This window comes from Myotis nattereri (genome assembly GCF_964212035.1).
Source record: "Myotis nattereri genome assembly, chromosome: 1".
NCBI classification, from domain to species: Eukaryota; Metazoa; Chordata; class Mammalia; order Chiroptera; family Vespertilionidae; genus Myotis; species Myotis nattereri.
The window spans coordinates 46,561,346-46,583,736 of NC_138075.1; the positions used below are offsets into that span (position 1 = coordinate 46,561,346).

General features: G+C 51.2%; 1 protein-coding gene across 1 annotated transcript in view; it reads left to right on the plus strand.

The window, feature by feature from the left end:
- Positions 1 to 22,391, plus strand: part of IGDCC3 (immunoglobulin superfamily DCC subclass member 3) — a gene marked incomplete at its 5' end in the record, with an annotated part of 42,441 nt that overhangs the window by 13,935 nt on the left and 6,115 nt on the right. The window contains 3 exons of the mRNA XM_081088635.1: positions 20,450 to 20,594; positions 20,930 to 21,060; positions 21,494 to 21,631. Coding sequence (XP_080944761.1) covers positions 20,450 to 20,594; positions 20,930 to 21,060; positions 21,494 to 21,631 — 414 coding nt within the window. The remainder of the gene's footprint in view (positions 1 to 20,449; positions 20,595 to 20,929; positions 21,061 to 21,493; positions 21,632 to 22,391) is intronic.

Here is a 22,391-nt window from a genome sequence, read left to right on the forward strand (position 1 = left end):
AGCCCGGGAGCTCGCCCCCACCAACCGGGAGCCTGGAGCTGCTGGTCCCAGCGGGTGAAATGAAGCCGGGAGTCGAGGTCTCGGGTTCCCAGCCCCCTTTCTCATTATTGGCTTGGGGTGTAGGCCATGGATTTCTGACAAGGGGCTACAGCCAGACAGAAGTTTGTGGGCAGACCTTCCAACAGAGCCGGCCCAGAAGCAGAGCGGGTCCAGAGCCATTCTAGAAGAGCAGACTCGATCAACCCAGGGATGGGTGCTTGTCTCTCCATCAGTGCTTGGGAGTGCTCCCACCCCGGGGCAGACAGGGCTGAGGAGGGGCTAACGCTTTTTAGGTTTTGGTGGCCCTACGCTCTCCTCTCCCCCAGCCTCCTGCCCATGTTTCTCATCTCCCTGCTGTGGAGGCTGAGGCCCAGACAGAGGGCCCTGCCCGTGTTTCTCATCTCCCTGCTGTGGAGGCTGAGGCCCAGACAGAGGGCCCTGCCCGTGTTTCTCATCTCCCTGCTGTGGAGGCTGAGGCCCAGACAGAGGGCCCTGCCCGTGTTTCTCATCTCCCTGCTGTGGAGGCTGAGGCCCAGAGGGAGGGCCCTGCCCGTGTTTCTCTTCTCCCTGCTGTGGAGGCTGAGGCCCAGAGAGAGGGCCCTGCCCAAGCCCCGGGTGAACAGTCGGCATGTTGGGAAGCGCTGGGACAGAAAGGTCCAGGTGCTCTTCCCAGCCTGCTGATTGGCCACGTGAGATGTGGGCTCTCACGTCAGAGCCAGGACCGCGGAGAATTGAAACCCAGTATTTGGCTTGTGGTAAACAATGCTTGGGTCCTTTTCTGCTATCTTCATCCCCTTGGGGGTTATTTTTGTTTTGCTTCTTATGTCCTGGCTTGTATGGAATGTCACCCGCTACCCCCCCTCTGTAACAGTGCCCTTCGTTCACCCCAGCTTTTGGAGGTATCTTTAAATCGTATCCCCAACCTTTAGGACTGTAGAGAAGCCCTGTTTAATTTAGCTCATTTGCAGATTGGATTAGAATATTCTTCCTTCTATTATGTCAGATTACCAATAATATGACATAGAAAGTCTCAAGATTGAGCCTCTTTGATATTTCTGTCCTCCTGTGTTTCTGATTTTGCTCCTCAAATCAGTCATTTTCTCATCAAACTGTGACAAAATCAAAGTAATTACAAGCAAGCTGCTAATGGTGATATGGATAGGATCAACGCTTTCCTGAAATAAAGTGATGTAGCTTTTATTATGTCAATTCAAGAAAGATGCGTTGTGTGGTGTGCCCAGCTTTGCTTTTTTGGGGGAAAGGGGATCAGAAGACTCGGTCTATTCTGAGACAGAGAGTATATAGCTTGTCCCTCTCACTGGTTTGCAAACTCCTTGAAAGGAGGAGCTGGTTTCTCCGCATCCTCAGTGCCCAAAAATCCATCTTCAGTGCCCAAAAGTCTGTACCTGGAGAGGGTGAGAGAACGAGGAGCCGTGGTGTGTTAAATGGAAGGGTAGGAACACTTCCTGCCTGCTTTGGGTCCATCACCCTTTGGAGCTAAACAGCCTAGGGTAGGGGTGAGGGAGGGCTGATAAAGCTGAGTCAGGTATTACTCCCCAAGGGACTACTGGGATGGTTTCACCTAAGCCATTCTCTAAGGCTTCTGAGTCTCTATGTCAGGAGCTGAGAGTGGCATGTCTGCATCTAACTGTGCCCTGAGTCTCCTACCCCACCGTCTTCTGGTCTTAAAAGGCACCCCTATCTCCCTATTCTGTTCCCTTGAAATGGCCTTCTTCCAAGGCCCCACCACTGGCCACCTGGGGGAGGGGAGGGATTAGACTGAGCTGAAGGTGCCCCAGCTTAGGGCTGAGTGGGAAGGACTTGGCCTGGTGAGTTCAGAATTCAGTCTTGCTACCCCAGGAGAGGTGGCCACTAGTACTCAGTCACCTCAGAGTGGCACACCCTCCCAGGCAAGCTGGAGAAAGTCCCAGGATGCCAGACCACTGGCCTCATCCCCAAAAGATCTAACAGGCCAGGTTCCATGCTGTGAAGCATCCCTCTGCCCTCCAGCTTCTCATGCACCCTCTTTGGAAAGACTAGGCCTGCATGTACATGCCTACCTTCCTATTACCTTGAAAAGTCATGACTGTGATAACGAAGCATTCTGTGAATGCAGATTGCTGTGGAAATGGATAAGGGGAGAGAAAAAAAACAACCCAGATTCTCATTATTATACTCATTATCTTCCTATCAGAATACTCACCCACAGAGCATTATTTTAAAAGTTACTTATGGTCTTGGGTATGAAGAAAGAAGAGATGTGCAGGGAAATAGGCTTCCTTTTAAAGCACTTTTTCAGTTGAAAGTATTGAATCTCTAACTTGGGCCTGGAGGCAACTCTTGTTTTTTGAATCGTGGATCATCTTCCAAAGTATAATTTATCTGGGGATTAGATATTCAGGCACTCTTGCTGAATTCCGGGCAAACCATAAAGACACACATATAGTAATATATCGTAACAATTATATTTGTAGTTCCTGTTTGAATCATCATGTTAGTCTTGTGAACTGAAGCTAATGGTCATTATAGCGTTAACATGACCTTTGATCTGCTATCTAGTTGTAGGATCTTTGGATAAATCTTTTTTTTTTTTTTTCCCTCTAGAACAGGGGACTTTAGGCATCATTCTTTATAGTCCTTGGGCCTTTGGAGGGGGCTTAGGGTGTGGAGACGGGGGTGATGGAAGGAAGGTTAGATTGTTGGAGCTCCAGGCCTCCCATATCTAGCCCATCCACAGCAGCTCTGCTTTATCTTATTGTTTTGCTTTGGAGCTCTGTAAACCAACTAACCAAGCAGAACTAGGCTGATTGGCCTAAGCAGAGGAGTGCTGCAGCAGCAGCAGGTGCTATGATGCCAAGTGAGCTTAAGGTTCTAGAGCCCTAGGCAGAAAAAAATATTACTCTAAGAAGCAGATTTAGGAGAATTATAAAGAAAAACATTATGGCTCACATCTGAAGTTATGGCCAGAGTTGATTAAGGAATGGGTCAGAAAAACAATGAGCTGTACTTAAATTTTTCTCTTCTTTAAAATCATGCTTCTCGCCCAGCTGGCATGGCTCAGTGGTTGAACTCCAACCTATGAACCAGGAGGTCATCATTGGATTCCCAGTCAGGGCACATGCCTGGGTTTCGGGCTCAATCCCCAGTGAGGGGCGTGAGCAGGCAGTTAATCAATGATTCTCATCATTGATGTTTCTGTCTCTCTCCCTCTCCCTTCCTCTCTGAAACCAATAAAAAATATTTTAAAAATAAAAATAAAATCATGCTTCTCATGTATTACTCTTACAACTAGTGCTTGGTAATGTTAAATATGGTTGGTTGGTCAGAGCAAGGAACAATTTTGGCTGCTGGTTACTCAGTCTCAATATTGTCCATTCTTTAATTTTATTCTCAAATAAATGGATGAATGGATGGATAGATGGATGGTCCTGTTTATGAGTTTGGCTATGAGTGGCCCACAAAGGGTTTATAATCTAGCTGTGATGACATGGGCATTAGACAAGATTGTAGTGCCCTGGCTAGTTTGGCTCAGCGGATAGAGCATTAGCCTGCAGACTGAAGAAAGGCTTGATCCCAGGTTCGATTCCCATTCAGGGCACATGCCTGGGTTGCAGGCTCAATCCCCAGTGTGGGGTGTACAGGAGGCAGCCGACCCATGATTCTTTCTCATCATTGATGTTTCTATCTCTCTCTCCCTCTCCCTTCCTCTCTGAAATCAATAAAAACATATTTTTGTTTAAAAAAAAGATTGTAGCCTTAGAAAGAGCTCTGTGATTTGCATCAAATGTGTGGTGTAACTAAGGGTTACTGTTTCAGCCCTCCTGTTGATTGGAGCAACATACCAGACCTTTGTATCATTTGATGAGCCCAATAGAACATGGAACCATAGATATTATATTCTTCCTTTAGGCAGAAATAGTCTAAGGGCCATCAGACGTGATTAGAAAGTATGTCCTTCCAGGAAAAGGATATGTGGAATTAAGGGATATTAAAGCAGGTCCGTTCTCAAATCCACAACCTTCCAAGGGCATCTATCTTGTACCTACCTTCCTCTGAACTAAGTACTCTGAGGAATAGCAAAATAAGACCCTTCCTATCTTGAAGGATGTCCTCTCCTTCTCTTCCCCCTCCCCAAAGGAAAGCCAGCCTTGTGTGGTGGTGGTGGTGAAGAGGAGGCAGCCTGACAGCACGGAGAATCAGCTTGTCCATCTGCACTGTGGTTTTCTTTAGGTCTGGTTTCTAGGCTGTTACTCCCTACGTAACCTTATATATATAAAAAAAGTGAGAAGCCTCAGACCAGTCCCCTTTCTGATGAGTCAGTTTCCTGGGGCATGTGGCTGGAACTCCAGTCTTCCCTATCGGCCCACCGCTCTATGGGCCCTTCCTTACAAACAGCGGCCTCAGGGCTCTGGGCATTCCATCCACCTTCCGCCCTGGCTGTGCAGTCGCTCTCTAACTTGGCTCCCCCTTCCAGCCACTGCTCTCTTCCTTCCCGAGAACTCCCATCCCTTCCTCAGTCCAGCTCCCCACAATTCCCCACCTTCCGTCCCCTGCTTTCCCGAGTCTCTCCTGCCTTCTCTACTCAGATCTCTCCCGGCCATTCTCCGAACTCCCCCAGCCCTGTCAGTTGGTGGCACACAGTTGGGCGCTGAGGTTTATGAATCCCCAACTCCACCGACTGTTTCATGTGTTCGGAACGAAATCTAATTAGTCTGTTGAATGCAGGGCCATGCCTGCGTCTGTTTTTCGGAGTCAAGGACAGGCCTGGGCGGCCACAGTAGGTGCCCCCAAGCTCTGCTGGCGGAGACAGTTTGGTGAGGAGCCCCGCGGCGGAGGTGCGAGAGGAGCCCCCGGCGGCGGTGCGTGCGCCGGCCCGTCTCCCACGGGAGAGAGACGGGAGCTGCTGCCTCAGTTTCCCCCGCGGGGTCCGGCCCAGCGGGGGAATTCGCACCGCTGCGGGGCGGGGGTGGCGGGAAATGGTGCCTCGCTCGCCCCAGCGACATCAAACCCTCGTTTGGCGGGCGAGGACAATGGCTGTCTTATTTTCTCCATTCGCCGCGCACAATGCCGGATTCTCTCATTCACCCGCGGCGGTGCGAGCGAGGTAATTAGCCCGCGCCATTCAGCGCGGACACCATTGCTATGCGGGGGGGCCGGACGCCCGCCCCGGCGGGGATTAGCCGCGGGCCGCGCGGGGTGTGCAGCTGCGGCCGCTTCAAAGGGGCCCGGCGGCCCGGCGGGTGTGGGAACCGGCGCCGCCTCCCCCGGGAGCCGCCCCGCCGGTCGATCCTGGGTCGCTAGGAGGGGACCCGCCGGTGCTCCCCGGCCCGGCCCGGCCGCGTCCTCCGCTCTCCCCGGCTGCTCGGCCCCAGCTCCCCCGGCCGCCGTCGCCCCTATCACACCCCCACTTTCATCAGGGACCTCAAGTGCTTTTTTCTTTTGAGTCCCGGGAGTCAAAGGGCAAGGAGGGGGAGGAGCCGGGGGGATGGGAGCTTGACACAAAGCGCTGACCCCGGAGGAGTGCAGCAGATGGTCCCACTTACTCCTGCCGCCGAGCGAGCCGCTCTCAGGGCCTCCGGCTCGGGGCCCTGACCCCGCCCGCCACCCGAATGCCTCAACTGGGGCCCCGCGGGGGCTGGGCTCCCACAGGCTCCTCCACCCGCCCCGCTGCCCGCTCTCCGCCTCCTGGCACTGGAGTCAGACAGCCTGGACCAGGGTCCTCCTGCAAGGCTCCAGGGGCTGGGCCAAGACGCCCTTGTCTGATGCCGGAGCCCTTAGGGAAGACAGGAATCTTAAGAACCTGCCAGACCAGGGGCTCCCAATCCTGGCTGCACGTATGAAACACCGCCCTGAGCTTGAATAGAAATATGGATTCCTGAGCGCCACACCAGATCCAGGGGTCTGACCCTCTGGCAGTGGAGACCAGAAATCCGCACTGTCACCCTTCCCCCCCCCTCCCCACCCCCACCCCCCTAGGTTATCAGATGCACAGCCAGGTTTTCTGATGGGGGAGCCTAGTCCAACTCATTACTGAAGAAGGTGAGACCCAGGTAGAGAAGAAACTTACCCAAGGGCAGACCCTGAATTGTGGCAGGGTAGAGCGGAAGCGAAGATGATGGGGAATGCACCCCACCCCCACCCCCACCCCCAGACCATGTGACCCATTAAGGTCAGCACTCAGGAAACAGTTTATGAGGACTTACTATTTACCTTATTGTTTATTTGTTCTAGGTACTGGAGGGTAGAAAGATACATTTGACTCCTCTGCCCCGAAGGGACTCATAGACTAGCAGGAGGGTTGATGTAGGAACAACTGACTCTAATACAGTCGGAAAAGGGCTAGGGAAGAAGCACAAGACAACATATTTGAGGCAGGAATTAACTCTGCTGCCTCCTCTGGAGGATGTGGAGGATGAAGGTGCTTATAGAGGAAGAAGCAAAAGAGCTCCAGGCAGAGGGGGCAGCAGAAGAAATATAAGCATGAACATTTAGGATATGTCCAAGAAGGCAAACTTGTCTCACATGGTCAGAGTACAAATGACATGAAGACAATTAGCTGGCCCTGGCCCTTATGGCTTAGTTGGTTGAGTGTCCTCTCATGCACCAAATGGTCGCTGGTTCCTTTCCTGGTCAGGGCACATGCCCAAGTTTTGAGTTCATCCCTGGTTGGGGTGCATGCTGGCGATGTTTCTCTCTCCATCTCCCTTCCTCTCTCTCTAAAAATCAATCAAAACATATATATATTTTAAAAGACAGAATTTGCTGGCATTTGAGGCTGGAAAGATGAAACAGAATTTAATAACAAAGACCTTAAATGCCATTCAAAGGAATGTACCTTGATTCAAGGAATGAAGAACCACCAGAGATGTTTAATGATCATATTGGGTATTCAGGAAGACAGTTATGCATTCAGGATGGAGGAAGAAGGTTGGAGGGAGGACTAGAAGTGGGAAGGCTGGGAGGCGGCAGCTATTACAGAAACAGAGTGATATGAGCCTAAGCCAAGGCAATGGGATGGGAAAGGGAGGGTAGACTGGGATTTGGTGACCAAGTTAGCTGCTGTGGGAGAGAAGGAGAGGATGAGGCAGTGAATCCTTGAGACTCCGTGATCCTCGAGTGGAATGTAGGCCTCCGTCTCCCCCAAAACAAATAGGGCTTATTCTGGAGTATTGTTGGGGTAGAAGACCTTCAGGCCTTAATCTATTGTGGTTTGGTGTTGAGCCACCAGAGATTCGGTAGAACCATGAGATATAAGTACAGCATCAGATTAGGTTCGAGAATAAGAAAGGGTCTTTTCATGGATGGAGAGGGACCATTTTACTCAGTGTTATCTTAGAATCTCTTTTTTTAAAAAAATTATTGATTGATTTTAGAGAGAGGGAAGCATTAACCACTTGTTTATGCATTCATTGGTTGATTCTTATACATGCCCTGACCATCGATCGAACGTGCATGCTCTAACCCAGGGGTCCTCAAACTACGGGCCCGCGGGCCACATGCAAATACAAATATTGTATTTGTTCCCGTTTTGTTTTTTTACTTCAAAATAAGATATGTGCAGTGTGCATAGGAATTTGTTCATAGTTTTTTTTTAAACTATAGTCCGGCCCTCCAACCGTCTGAGGGACAGTGAACTGGCCTCCTGTTTAAAAAGTTTGAGGACCCCTGCTCTAACCTATCGGGAGGATGCTCTAACCAATTGAGCCATCCAGCCAGGGCCAGAATCTTAATATTGGTATGAAACTCAAAGATTATTTTGTCTATTCTGCCCCACTCCCATTTTACAGATGAGAAAACCAAGATTAGAATTGAAAGGTCACATAGGAGTCTGTGACAGCCAGGCATGATCCCAGGTTGTGTCTCCACTAACTAACTCCTACTATATTAGTCCCTACAAATCCTAATATATGGCTCTGGAAATTTGGGGGAAGTATCTGTTTTTGTTGAATAGACCTCATGGTCATGTGAAAGCAATTTACTTAATAGCTCCAGCCTGGGCCCCCTAACCAGACGCCCTTCCGGGCGGTGAGGGAGATCCGGTGTCCCGACCAGAGGACGGAAGTTAAGGATGTTGTGGGCCTGGGCAGGTTTACATAAGGAAGATTGGTGACCCTGACATGGGCGGAGACATGCAGGCTGTGGAGAGGGGCTTTGCTAGATCTGGACATTTTCAAGTTTAAGGCAGAGAGTGATTTCTAAGTCAACTCCCAGCCCCAACCCTGTACTCTTGGCGGGCGCTTGGAAGCAGATGTGTCTCAAAGGATGCAACTGGATGAGACTTTATAACTTGTCCAACTAAACACCCCCATTTTACAGAGGAGGAAAGAGAGGCCCAGAGAGGGGCTTTGGCTTTATCAAAACCATACATCCAGATTTGCAACAACATGAATGACCTTGAGAGTATTATGCTAGTGAAATAAGACAGACAAATTCTGTTCACTTATATGTGGAATCTAAAAACAAAAAAAGCTCCTAGAGACCTGGGGATGTAATGTACAGTAAGACAACTATAGTTAATAATACTGTAATGTACCCTACCCGGTTTGGCTCAGTGGATAAAGCATCAGCCTGCGACTGAAGGGTCCCCGGTTCGATTCCGGTCAGGGGCACATGCCTGGGTTGTGGGCTCAATCTCCAGTGTAGGGCATGCAGAGGGCAGCTGATCAGTGGTTCTCTCTCATCATTGATGTTTCTATCTCTCTCTCTCTCCCTCTCCTTTCCTCTCTGAAATCAATAAAAATATGCAAAAAATTTTTGGAAAAAATACTGTAATGCATTTTTCAAAAATCCTCACCTGAGGCTATGTTTTTATTAATTAATTTATTTAAAAAAATTTTGAGACAGAGAGAGGGAGAGAGAAAGGGAGAAAGAGAAAGGAAACATTGATGTGAGAGAGAAACATCAATCGGTTGCCTCTGTACATACCCTGATTGGGGATCAAACCCGAAACCTAGGTATGTGTCCTGATGACAATGCAATCAACTCAGCCACTCAGCAAGAGCTGTAATGCACTTTTTTTTTAAAAAAGGTATTTTTATTGATTTCAGAAAGAAAGAGAGAGAGAAACATCAATGATGAGAGAGAATCATTGTTCAGCTCCCTCCTGCACGACCCCTACTGGGGATTAAGCCTGCAACCTGTAATGCACTTTTGAATGTTGCTAAGAGAATAGATCTTTAAAATTCTCATTATAAGAAAAAAAAAATTCAGTAACTGTATATGGTGATGGATGTTTAGACATTAGGTGATTATTTCACAATATATACAAATATTGAATCATTATATTGTACACCTGGAACTAACACAATGTATGCCAGTTATACCTCAATTTAAAAGTAAAAATAAATTTGAAAATAAATCACATCCACTTATTAAAAGGACTAAATTAATCTCACTGGGTACCCCTCCCTTTACCATTTCCACTGCCTCCTCCCCCATCTCACCCCACAGAAGCCGCTGGCATTTCACAATTCTTTACTCTCCCTGCCAAAACCAGGAAAATAAGTTGCTCCTCTATTTTATTTTTTAAATATTTTTTTAATTGATTTTTTACAGAGAGCAGGGGAGAGGGATAGAGACTTAGAAACATCGATGAGAGAGAAGCATTGATCAGCTGCCTCCTGTACACCCCCTACTGGTGATGTGCCTGCAACCAAGGTACATGCCCTTGACCAGAATCGAACCTGGGACCCTTGAGTCCGCAGGCCGACACTCCACTAAACCAAAGCACTCAGGGCCCTCCTCTATTTTATAAGGCCCCAGTAGGTGACAGGAGTGGCCCTGCAGCTCGGACTTCCTGGATTGCCAAGTTGGAAGCGCTCAGGGAAGAGCTACCCTGGGATAATCGTCTTGGATGTTTATTCACCTGTGTTACTAGAACTTAGGAAACGTGTGGCTCAGTTAGTGAGTTGATAACACCACCTTATCATGGTGCTTATCTGCATTAGTTACAATCTATGAAACCTACCCCAAACTCTGGGGGAGTTCAGTTAAAGTGAAACCTGCTGTGTTATGGGTGCCCGATGTGAGCAGGCATGGTGCTTATAAGGGTGTGGGATGTTGTGTGCCTCCGTGTTTTTCAGTTGGAATTGAATGTCCTTAGGTTTCATCTGTGATGTTTGAGCAGTATTTGAATGTGTCTCTCCCATTCCTCAGGGCAGCTGTGGTGCAGGGGGGAAACGCTGGATTTGGTGTTAGAGCACTCTAACGCCTTAACACCATTAGCTAGCTGTTTGTCCGTGGGCAAGTTACTTAATCTCTCTGAGCCTCCTAGTAATCCCTATTTCTCAGAATTATACTGAGTAATATCTCATCTTTAACCATCACTGGTCCCTGCAGGTCTCTGGTTTTTAGGGCCATATTACTGTGATGGGCTCTAAGATGCTGACCTTGGCGCTGTCACCCTTCTGACATTTCTTAGGAGCCTGGGTGGGCACATCTAAGGACGAGGCTTGTAAGATGGCGGGAACTTGCTCCTGGGGTGCCGGAACGTCCTTTCCAACACATCAGCGGTCAGTAAGCATCTGTTGAATGAATGCTTAGAGTCAGCCCAGTGACTCTATTTCCCAAACCAAAACCAGGACACATCCTCTGACTCAGTGTCTAGTACCTGGGATAAAAACAGTTATTTGAAATTGGGGCTGCTTTTGCCAACCTATCCGTGGGGGAGGCAGGGCAGTCACAGGGGCCGGTGTGCTTCTCTCCTTCCCCCTCCCAGAGTGTGTCAGAAGCCGCCATGGGAAGCAGTGGACACACCCACCCACTGACACGTCCAATGTGTCGCTTAAGATAGGTTCCCAAGCCTATGTCCCACAGCACGCACTCCCCCAGGCACACTCCACACACTCCACTGCAGGCTGGAGGGTGCAGAGGGAGGAGCTCATGGCTTGATCTGGAGGAAGAACAGGAGCCTCCGAATTGTGGGTTAAGTAATTAAAAGTAGGGCTTTGAGAGGTTTTATTTTCCTTGGGTTGTAAAAGCCAAACCCAGGGACAGCGGAGAGCCCCAAATTGCCGCCCCTGCAGCCGTGCATTGGGCCTTACAGTCCATTGGAATCAAAGATCAGGCCATAAAGGTCCGGTGCTCACCAGTTCTGCAGCTGCATACAGGGACTTTCCCAAGCTGAGGCCAGCTCCCCACTGCCTCCCACCTCTCCCCCATCCAGGCCCCCATTTGTCAGAGGTGGCTGCTGGGAGGGAGGGGAGAGACGTGGATTTATGGCTGCTGACTTGAAAGACAAAGTTGCCTTTTGTGTTAGAATTGGGGCGGGGGTGGGGGGGACTGGGGAGCTGGTGGTAGAGTGGGAGGTTGGCAGGGAGGGGCTGGAGTTCAGGGGCCCAAGGCAGCGGGTGAGGGGCTTGAGGAGGCTGAGGATACAGACAAAGGGATCCAGAGGCTTCTCAGAGCAGGGTCACCAGGCACAGGCCCAGATGAATCATTCACCCCCTGCTGAAGCTGAGCAGGGCCACTGAGCCATCAAAGTCCTCTGGGGCTGTTTGTAAGTGCCAGGCACCATTCACCCACATACATACAACACCCCTTCCCTACACACACCCCTTCCTCCTCAAAACATACTCTGGATTCAGAACCTTCATTCAACTCTCTGACTCCCCTTTGGAAGCCCAGGGAAGAAATACAGGTCTTCTAAGTTCATACTTTCCCTCTCCCACATGACTATAGCCAATCAGGGTGGGCATTCTTCCCTTACAGAACAAAAGTCAGGGCAAGGTGAGGACCCAGGTGATGGGGAGACAGGGACAGAGTGTTGGGGAGAGTGATCCTGGGCTAGAGAACCCTAAGAACAAAAACCATACCCCACTAGGGACTGTGGGCAAGTCGCCAGCCTCCCCAGGACTCAGGTTTCTCTGCCCTTGTCTCCCTCCTTCCCATACACATTTAGAAATAGGGCATTTATTTATAAGTGCTTTGAGGAGTTTAAAGAGCGTGTGAGGTGGCCCTTGGCCGGCCTCCCTGCCCTTTAAGGGCCACTCTGCCCAGCTTCACCCTGCCAGTGGCTCTGCCTGGTGGGTCTGGGTGGAGGCCAGGACAGTCATCGGGTGCCTGACTTCAGCAGGTGCTTTAACTACACCTCAGAGAGCCACATCCATCCCCCGGAATGAGCCTGGCCAATAAAGGCATGAGTTTATGGGCTTCATAAACATTTTACTAGAGAAATCAAGGCCTCAATTACCCAATGGCCTCTTCCAACTGACAGCTCGGTCTATTGGGGCCTCTATGAAGCCCCCAGGCAGAAGTGAGGTAGGAGAAGCCAAGCTCTGCTTTATACCCAGCTGCCCCCCTCTGCCTCCCACTGACCCCTTCACCATTCAAATCTTGCAGATTCTGACTTTACTCACAACTCCAGAGGGCTAGAGGATCCTCACTAACTCTGTGAGCCTTAGTCTTTCCGAGGGAAGATGGCTGCTCTGCCTTTACCCCCAACCCCTAGTCGGACCCTCTCATAACCCCTCGGTTCCCATTTAACTCAAGATCCTACTATTTTCCCTCAGTAATAGCTAGCAAGTATTTACTATTTTCCAAGGACTGTGCTAAGCACTTCACAAATACATCTCATTCTAAATCTCCCCAGTGCTGCAGCTCTGGCAACATGAGCTGTTATCATCCCTACTTATAGGTGAGAAAATAGAGGTTCTGAGAGGTTAACTTGCCCAAGATCACACAGCTGATAATGGCACTGTTGAGTTTTGAACCCAGTACTGTATAATTCCAGAGCCTGTACCATTAACCTCTGCACTGTAACACTACCTCCAAAAGCTCTTAGCGAGTATTTCCCATTAGGAGCCAAAACCTTGCCCCATGAATGCCTGTGCCACACGGTGTGACGGCCCTGGGGTGCTGATCAGATGTGGGCCTCGTCAGGGTCTCTGAGTCCGTGTGGAGGGAGCTGTAGGGCAGGGCCAGGCTAGGATTGTGATGGAGAGGAAAGGGGGCTCTCTGGTAGGACAGCAAGAGAGAAGGCAGCCGGGGGTCTGAGACCTGGGCTGGGGTCTGGACCGGCACTGTCCAATCAACTTTTCCGTGATGATGGAAATATGCTGTTGGCGCTGTTCCATCATGTAGCTATGAGCCACTTACAGCTATTGCTTGAAATGTGGCTAGTGAGTCAGAGAAACCAAATTTTAAATTTTCTTGTAAGTTTTAAGTGGTCACATGTGGCTAGTGGCTACCGTATTTGTTCAGCACAGGGATGTTCTCCACTGCTGATGGCTGAAATCTCCTCAAAGTCCTTTGGTGACATAAGGTCGTGTGGGCACATCCCCCAAGGGCTCTGGCCACCTCCAGATGCCACATTCATTGAAAGGGGGCCTTGTCCGTGCAAAGCTTGGCTATTGGCTAGTGCAGGGGTGGGCAAACTTTTTGACTGGAGGGCCACAATGGGTTCTTAAACTGGACCGGAGGGCCGGAACAAAAGCATGGATGGAGTGTTTGTGTGAACTAATATAAATTCAAAGTAAACATCATTACATAAAAGGGTACGGTCTTTTTTTTTTTTTTAGTTTTATTCATTTCAAACGGGCCGGATTTGGCCCGCGGGCCGTAATTTGCCCACGGCTGGGCTAGTGCTTCCCTTGGCTGAAGGCACCTGAACGTCATTTCACAACACAAGTGGCTGAAGGATTTAAGGGTGTTTTACCTCAGAAGCTCTTTCTCAGAGAACAAAATTGTTTGTGTCTTCTAGAACAGTCCTGTTTAGTGGAATTATAATATGAGCCACCATAGATAGGTAAGTTAAAATTTTCTAGTAGTCACAGTTACAAAGGTTTTAAAAAACATGCAATAGCCTTGGCGGTTTGGCTCAGTGGATAGTGCATTAGCCTGCAGATTGAAGGGTCCCTGGTTCGATTCCAGTCAAGGGCACATGCCCGGATTGCGAGCTTGATCCCCAGAAAGGGGCGTACAGGAGGTAGCCAATCAGTGATTCTCTCTCATCATTGATGTTTCTATCTCTCTCTCCCTCTCCCTTCCTCTCTGAAATCAATAAAAATATATTAAAAACAAAACATGATGAAGTTAATTTTTTGTTGTTGTTGTTTATCCTCACCCAAGGATATTTTTTCCATTGATTTTTAGAGAGAGTGGAAAGGAAGGGGGTGGAGGAGAGAAAGAGAGACATGGGAGAGAGACACATCGATTGGTTGCCTCCCACACATGCCCCAAGGTATGTGCTCTTGACCAGAATGGAACCCACGACCCTTCAGTCCGATGCTCTAACCCCTGAGCAAACCGGCTAGGGCAAGTTAATTTTAATAGTAAATTTTGTTTTACTTAATATATCCAAAATATCATCATTCCATATGTAATCATTATTTTTAACTATTAATAATATTTTTATGCTTTGGACTGTCTTTTTCTCTCTCTTTTATTGTGTGTGTGCCTTGACCAGGAATCGAACCTGGACCTCTTGGTGCATGGGAAGATGTTCAACCAACCAAGCCACACTGGCCATGGCCACTTTTGGACTGTCTTTAAAACTTTAAATATTATCTCAACTTTTGCCTGGCCACTGTGGCTCAGTGGTTGAGCATCAACCCATGAACCAAGAAGTCACTAGTTCGATTCCCAGTCAGAGCACGTGCCCGAGTTACAAGCTTGACCCCCAGTAGGGGGCGTGCAGGAGACAGCCAATCTTTGATGTTTCTCTCATCGATGTTTCTATCTCTCTATCCCTTCTCTCGCTAAAAGAAATCAATAAAAACATATTTTTAAAAATAAAATTTTATTTCAACTTCTATTCAATATTTTAGGTTGTTGATTATTATCAATGAAAATTTTTATTTTTCCCATTTTTTTTTTATTCTGATAAAATACACAAAATGTAAAAGTTACTATCTTAACCAGCTTTAAGTATACAGTTCAGTGGCATTAAATACATTCATATTATTGTGTAAACCATCACCACCATCCACTCTAGAACAATTAAACAATAATTCCCTTTTCCCTCTCCCCAGCCCCTGGCAACCATCATTCTACTTTCTGTCTCTATGAATTTGACTACTCTAGGTACCTCATATAAGTGGAATCATTCAGTATTTGTCTTTTGGGGACTGGCTTATTTCACTTAGCAAAATGTCCTCAAAGTTCATTCATGTTGTAAGCATATGTCAGAATTTCCTTCCTTCTTAACGCTGAACAATATTCCATTGTATGCATGTACCACCTTTTGTTTATCCATCCATCCATTCATTGATGAACACTTGGGATGCTTCCATGCATTAGCTATCATGAATAATTCTGCTGTGAACATGGGTGTAAAAATATCTCTGAGACCCAGAGATATTTTTACACCCATGTTCATAGCAGAAGTGGAATTGCAGGGTTATATGGTAATTCTATGGAAATTGTTTTTTTTAGGAACCACCATACGTTCTCCATAGTGGCTATACCATTTTGCATTTCCACCAACAGTACACAAGGGTTCCAATTTTTCCACATGCGTGCCAACACTTATCTTCTGTTGTTGTTTGTGGTGGGCTTTGTTTTGTTTGGGTTTTGGTTTTTGATAGTAGCCATCCTAATGAGAGTGAGGTGGCATCTCATTATGGTTTTGGTTTGCTTTTCCCTAATGCTTAGTGTCATTTTATTTTATTTTATTTTATACTAAGTCTTATTTTTATACTAAGAAATCCAGTGTGTATTACACTTACAGCCATCTCAGTTTGGACTGGCCCCATTTCTTAAGGCCACAGTGCTTAATAGCTGGCTACTATATTAGAAAAGTGATTCTAGAGGGGAAAGTTGGGGGCAGTGGGAAGAAACATCTGGGATTCGGGCATGTTCCTAGTATAAGGAGAAATGTTATGGTCACCCAAGCTGCCTGAGCAGGGGCTGGGCATCCAGGAGCTCCGCATCCCTGGTTCTTGGCAGGGATAAATACAAGGAGAGGATTGGCCTCGATGGCCTTTGGAAGAGTCTGTAGTCCAGGTTGCTCCTCTTGAATGATCGTATGAGTGGAAGCCGTCTGTGCCTCAGACCCCCAGTGGCATCGGCTTTTGTAAAAGCTGTTTTGAACTCTCCATCCCAGCATGCCCATTGATCTTTTTGTCATCACACACCGGATAAGAGCCCGGCTGTAGCCAAAGGGTGGGAAGTTGGACTTGGGGGAGCTGCCAGCTTCCTTCCCAGCACTCTGCCTCGACCCTTCGCTGCCCCCCAGCGTCCCCCTGGAGCCTGTCTAATCAGATCCAGGCCTGACCTCTCCAGAGGTCCTGGACCAGGAGGAAAGCCTCCCCTCCCCTCCCTGAGCTGCTTTCGATCTGGCTCTCAGGAGACCCCGCCCCTTGGGGTGATTTATGGAGGTGTCCAGGAGTCGTTTCCTGCCTGTTTCTGCTCTTGTCCAGCTCGGTGGATTGCTGGGCTCACTCTCTGTCCTTGCTTTCCCAGTGGCCTGGCTGTACCCAAGGTCAAGGTAGAGAGGGGCTAGGAGATTCCTTCCCAGACTGCATGGGGACAAAGTGTTTCTTCTTCCTTTCTCCACACCTGCTCCCGGGCAGGCCTTTGCTTACCCCTTCGCTCTCTCTGGCCCTCACACTGAAAGGGCCTCCCAGCCACTGGGCACTACTTCCTCTCATCACCCAGCTTGAGTGAGGGACCGAAGATTGTGCCTCCCTGGCTGAGATGTCAGCAGGAGGAGAACACGTCAACAGCCACAAGCCACAGTACCACCTTCATGTCCACCAGCCACAAACACAATACCACCAACGCCCCCACAGATAGTGTCTGTAACCTGTGTGTCCCGCACAGGGGCCTCCAGGGTGACTTGTCCAGGGCTCAGGGTGCTCAGAGGCCTGACCCTTAGCCTCACATACCCATGCTTGCCCAAGGACCCTCTCCCCTGAGAGACACAGGCACAGCTTCCCCTGGTTCTGTCCTGCTGCGACAAGTCGGGGGTGGGGTTGGGGGGGGATTTGTAGACCAAACATATCCCACTCCGAGAGCCTGGAGAAGGCCTAAATGGCCCCAAGAAACTCTCTTCCCTTCCTAAAGATAAGACTGCTGTTACCTCTGAATTAGGAGTGAGTAGAAGATTCCAGGAGTATAGACCAAGGACTGCTTGTTTGTTTGTTTGTTTGTTTATGTTAAGATATTTTTTATATTGATTTTTAGAGAGACAGAAAGGGAGAGGGAGAGAGAAAGAGAAATATCAATCAGCTGCCTCCTACATGCCCCCTACCAGGGATCTAGTCTGAAACCCTGACATGTGCCCTGACTGGGAATTGAACCAGCAACCTTTCAGTGCACAGGATGAGGCCCAACCAATTGAGGCACGCCGACCAGGGCTACCGAGGCCTGTTTATGAAGGCGGCAGGAGTCAAAGCTGGAAGGGCCCTGCAGAGTGCCTGTTCACCTCTTCCTTTGCAGAGGAGAGGACTGGCACTCTGACATGGCCTGCCCATGTGCTTACTGCAATCCCCTGGACACCCAAGGGATATGCAGGGCTGATCAAGGGATTGGGGAGGGGATGAGGAAGGGGATATAGAGGCCCACACCTGCCATTGCACCCACATCTGTGTAGCCAGCTGGGCTCCAAGGGATGGGACCGAGGGACCATCTCTGGGGCTCTTAATCCTCCCTGCACCTTGCAACACGGTGCCAACTCCCAACCAGTGAGAGGAGCCAACCTGCAGTCCACTCTAGAGTTACCTGCTCTTGGAGAGTGAAAAACTAGCTGGAGGACTAAAGGCCCAAGGCCCGGCACTCCTGATTCTGGTCTGGTAGAGGCACCAACTGGGTCTGGGCCTCAGTTTCCCCTTCGTAAAATGAAGGGGTTGACTTTACTGTTGTTAATCCTCACCTGAAGATACTTTTCCATGGGTTTTTCAGAGAGGGTGGAAGGGAGAGGAGAACAGAGAGAAACATCGATGTGAGAGAGAGACAACAATTGGTTGCTTCCCACACAAGCCCCGACCAGGGCCAGGTTGACCCTGCAACCGGGGTACGTGCCCTCTGACCGGAATTGAACCCGGGACCCTCCAGTCCACAGGCCGATGCTCTATCCACTGAGCCGAAGCATTTTTCGAGGAAAGCTACCCTTCAAATGAAATGTTTGGCAGAACTGCAATTGAGTAAAGTGGATAGAGAGGCACAGCAAGGTGCTGCTGTCTGATGGAAGGGAAAGATGGGGCTCTGAGTGGGGAGGGGGTGCAGCTGCGCCCAAGGGGACCCTTGGGAGTCCTGCTGTACCTGCGTGAAGAGGAGCACAGGCTCCGTGCCTACCAACTGCCCTGTGTCCTCTCCAGCATCACCTTCAGCCCATGCTACTGTCATTGTTTAGTTTTGGGGGAGAAGGAGGGGCTAGAAGGTAGAGGCTAGACTTTCTCCATCCCCAGCGCCCTGATAAAGAAGCAGCCCTACCCTTTGTATCTCTCCTCAGGCCAGTTCCTAGCTCTAGGCACCTCCAGGGAGCCCAGAATCAGGGCTAGAAACACAAAAGGATTCAGTTCCTTAATGAGGAGGCATCTGTAGTCAGCAGAGCCATTAGTCTCCGCCCCGGACCCTGGGGGTCTGTGAGCTCCTCTCCAGCTGGAGTGAGGAGGCGGCAGGCAGCTCCCCAGCTCCCGAATGAGCAGGGCTCAGAGGGCAGAGGCCCCAGACCCAGGCACCTGGGGGCCCTCTCCAATCCCCAGGCCTGTTTCTAGCCATGCCCTCCTAGATGGAGGTTGAGAGGCAGAGAAGCCTGGAGGCAGCAGAGGGGCCCCAGCAGTGCCTTGCCCCCTTCTCTCCCCTCCCCCCTCTCCTCCCCCCCCCGCCCCCCAGCCCCTGGGGCTGACCTGCAGGCCCTTGGCCAAGCACAGCCTTTGGCCTGAGACAGAGCAGGCTGACCTCTGGGTGCTCCCTAGGGAATTCTCTCGAAAGCCTAATGGGGACACCAGCTGGGGCACTTGCCCCCACCTCCTGCTCTGAGGGCCCCAAGGTGCTGTTTGTATGGGCTTTACCTTCAAGGGGACACATGTGATTGATTACCAGAATCACACACTGGCCACGGGAGCCAAGGGCTACAAACCGCCATTCACATCCAGCTGTGGACACTCGGTCCACATACACGGCGGGGGTAGCCACACCCTCCTGGCAAACATAGATCTGCACACATGTGTGGGGAGGAGGCACTCACACCCATCAGCCGTGTTCTCTGGAGGCCCTGGAAAAGGAGGAGGCAGGGCAGGGGATTTTTATGCATGTTTATATTTAATGAACCACATGCAAATGAGATGGAGAACACGCCACAAAAGAATCAGCCCCCAGAGGCTCTGGGAAGCAGGGCACAAAGGCTACGCCTCCTGGGCTGCCTTGGAGTCCAGAACAGGCCTGTGGTGGAGGGGGCCTGAGACAGGGTGTGCCCACCCACCCCCGGGAGCCAGGACCAGCTCCAGCACCCCTGCTGCTGTGGGGGGAGGGGTCCTTCTGGGAGGGGACGACTGTCCCAGTTGATAGAGTGCCGGAGGGGAGGTGCTGCCTGCCTGGACAGATGGTGAGCTGCCTTCCCGCACTTGAAGCAAAGTGGATTTTAATGAAATCACAGCCCCGGTGCTGGAGCTGGGAACCCGAGAGGGAGGGGCCCCTTTTCTGGGCTTTATAGGGTGAAGTTGGGGCTGGATGGGAATGAGGGTGGGTGGGAACACTTAACCAACCGAAAGTGGGGTGGGGGTATGCCACAGCCCCCACTGTACCAGCGGCTGCAGACCAAGGTTCAAGCAGTTAGTTCACATTCTCAAAAGGTGGGGAAGGAGTCCCTGAATATGTATGACGCATTGAAATGTAGATTGGTAGGTCTGACAGTCTTCTGAGAGGCTTGTCACCTTGGATGGATATACCACCCCCTTGGGGTACATCTAGAAGCTACAGAAGAACAGGGATGGGGTGATAAGGAAGGGCAAAGAATGCCGCTGGTGTCTGTAACCAGGGTTTAATGACAGGTGGCCCTGCTGGGCAACACTGAACTGCCTGCTTTCCCTCTCTGGGCCTCAGTTTCCTGTTCTGTAAAACACGCAGCACAACATTTAGACCTTGCTAAGGGAAGGGCGGGGGGGTTAGAAAACCAAATCAGAAAGCAAGGGAAACGTAGGCAGCAGGACGGGAGCAGGGCTCTGAGGGTCAGCAGCCCAAGACTTCCTGGTCAGAGGTTTGTCATCCACGAATTTGTCCAGACCTTTCTCTAAGTGTGCCAGCCCGGCTGTACGACCCCTTAGGGAAGGTGTTTCCCACGGTGGGAGGCAGGGTAAGTGCGGCTGTGTCCCCAAGCTGCTGATGCCCTGTGTCTGCCAGTTCCAGGAGCACCCCTGCCCCTGGGTGGGGTGAGCTCAGGGTTCCAGGACACTGGCCTGTGACCGCTCCCCTCCTTCCCTCTGCTCCCCAGCAGCGTGCCTCTCCCACACACGGCCCTTTCTCTCACCAGCCATGTCGGACTTCCACGTGCACCCCCAGGCCGTCGCAGGCGAGGAGGGCGGCGTGGCCCGCTTCCAGTGCCAAATCCACGGGCTTCCCAAACCCCTGATCATGTGGGAGAAGAACAGAGCCCCCATCGATACAGACAACGAGAGGTGAGCCTCACGTGGGGGATGCTGGAGGGAGGACAGACAGGTGGGCCCGGCCTGCCCACCTGCTCCAGGGCTGGGTTTCAGCAACTGCGTTGAGACTGAGTATCCCCGTGGCTTGCGGGCCCAGACTGGGTGCTCACCGATGTATCCATGAGACGGACTGTGTGCGATGGTTGTTAGGACTGGAATTGCAGGTGCATCGGCCTGTGTGAGTCTGTGATGATGACGGTGACAGTGACCTTGGGGCAGCTCCTGGGCACTGGGCTGCGTCTGTGATGCTCAGGGTCCCTGTGGCCGGCGGTACCAGTGGCGGTCAGCTGTGTCGCCCTCCCCAACAGGTACACATTGCTGCCCAAGGGCGTCCTGCAGATTACAGGACTTCGGGCTGAGGACAGCGGTGTCTTCCATTGTGTGGCCTCGAACATTGCCAGCGTCCGGGTCAGCCACGGGGCCAGGCTCACTGTGTCGGGTGAGGGTCCTTTGCCCTGTCTGGTTCTTCTCTCAACCAGCCGCCTCACTTCTCCTCACTCTCCAATCAGTCCCCCTTCAGCTGCCCCGGAGACTTGTCAGACAAGCGCCTACAGGCTACCTTCCACGCCCCATGTTCTGTGCGCCTCGGGTGAGAGCTCAGAAGGAATCGAAGGCCCGCTCCCTGGCGCAGCTCTACCTGGGGACGCCCAGCTCTGCCTGTCGGGGGCACCCTCCCCTTGCTAGAGGCCTGCAGGGCCAGGAGCAGAGAGATGGGTGTGAGCAACATCCTGGGACCCCTGGTGTCGCCTCTCTGCCCGCAGGACTGACTTCCAGGCTGGAATGTTTCTATCCCCATGTCTTGGGCGGCGGGTGGGGTGAGGAGGCAGGAAGGGTCCCGGCTAAAGTGAAGAGACATGACCTCTTCCTCGCAGGCGCGGGCTCCGGGGTCTACAAGGAGCCGACGATCCTCGTGGGGCCTGAGAACCTCACCCTGACGGTGCACCAGACTGCGGTGCTGGAGTGTGTCGCCACGGGCAACCCGCGCCCCATTGTGTCCTGGAGCCGCCTGGGTGAGCCTCCTCCAAAGCTCCTGCCTCTCCCACCCTGGTCCCACCCCCTGGGAGGGCCAGTCTCCTCACCCAGCTCCTGGGGGACTTTGAATCCTGTTTGTTCTCCGTGGGGGTCCGGTCTCTGCGAGGCCCGGGAGGGGGTTAGTTCCCTCTTCTTGGCAGTTCCAGGGAGGTCCGCCTGCCCGCCGCATTCTCCCTCCCCCTCCGCACGGATGGCTTAGCTCCCTGGGTTACCTCGTCCCATCCCACGCCAGTCCCTCCTGCTCCCATCACCCTCAGCACCGGGCCCTCCAGAGCCTCCACAGCTCTCAGCACCCTGGTCTCTTTCCCCTCCTGCTCACCTCTGCCCTCTGCACCCTGGCCGTACACCCCAGCTAGGCACTCCCACACCCCTCACCACCTCAGCCAGTTGTCACACCCTCACTCTGGGCCCCCCCAGGCTCCAGCCTGGCTCCCTAAGTCCCTAGCCTAAATCCCTAGGCAGCTGAAGGAGAGAAATGAAAGGGTGCAGATGGGCCCACATTGTCTGAGCAGAAAGGTCACGGGGGAAGGAGAGTCTGGAGGGCCAGGGTGGGGTGGGCATTCACCAGGAGACTGCCCACATTGTAGCAGCTGAGTGATGGGGGAAGGAGGGGCAGCAGGCGGGATAATGGAGTAGATTTCACCACTTCAGGGTCTGAATAGAGAGCTGTCTCCTTGCATTCTGACTGTGCTAATCTGATCCTGGGGTGGGGGGAGGGCTTGGTCCCTGGGAGAGACT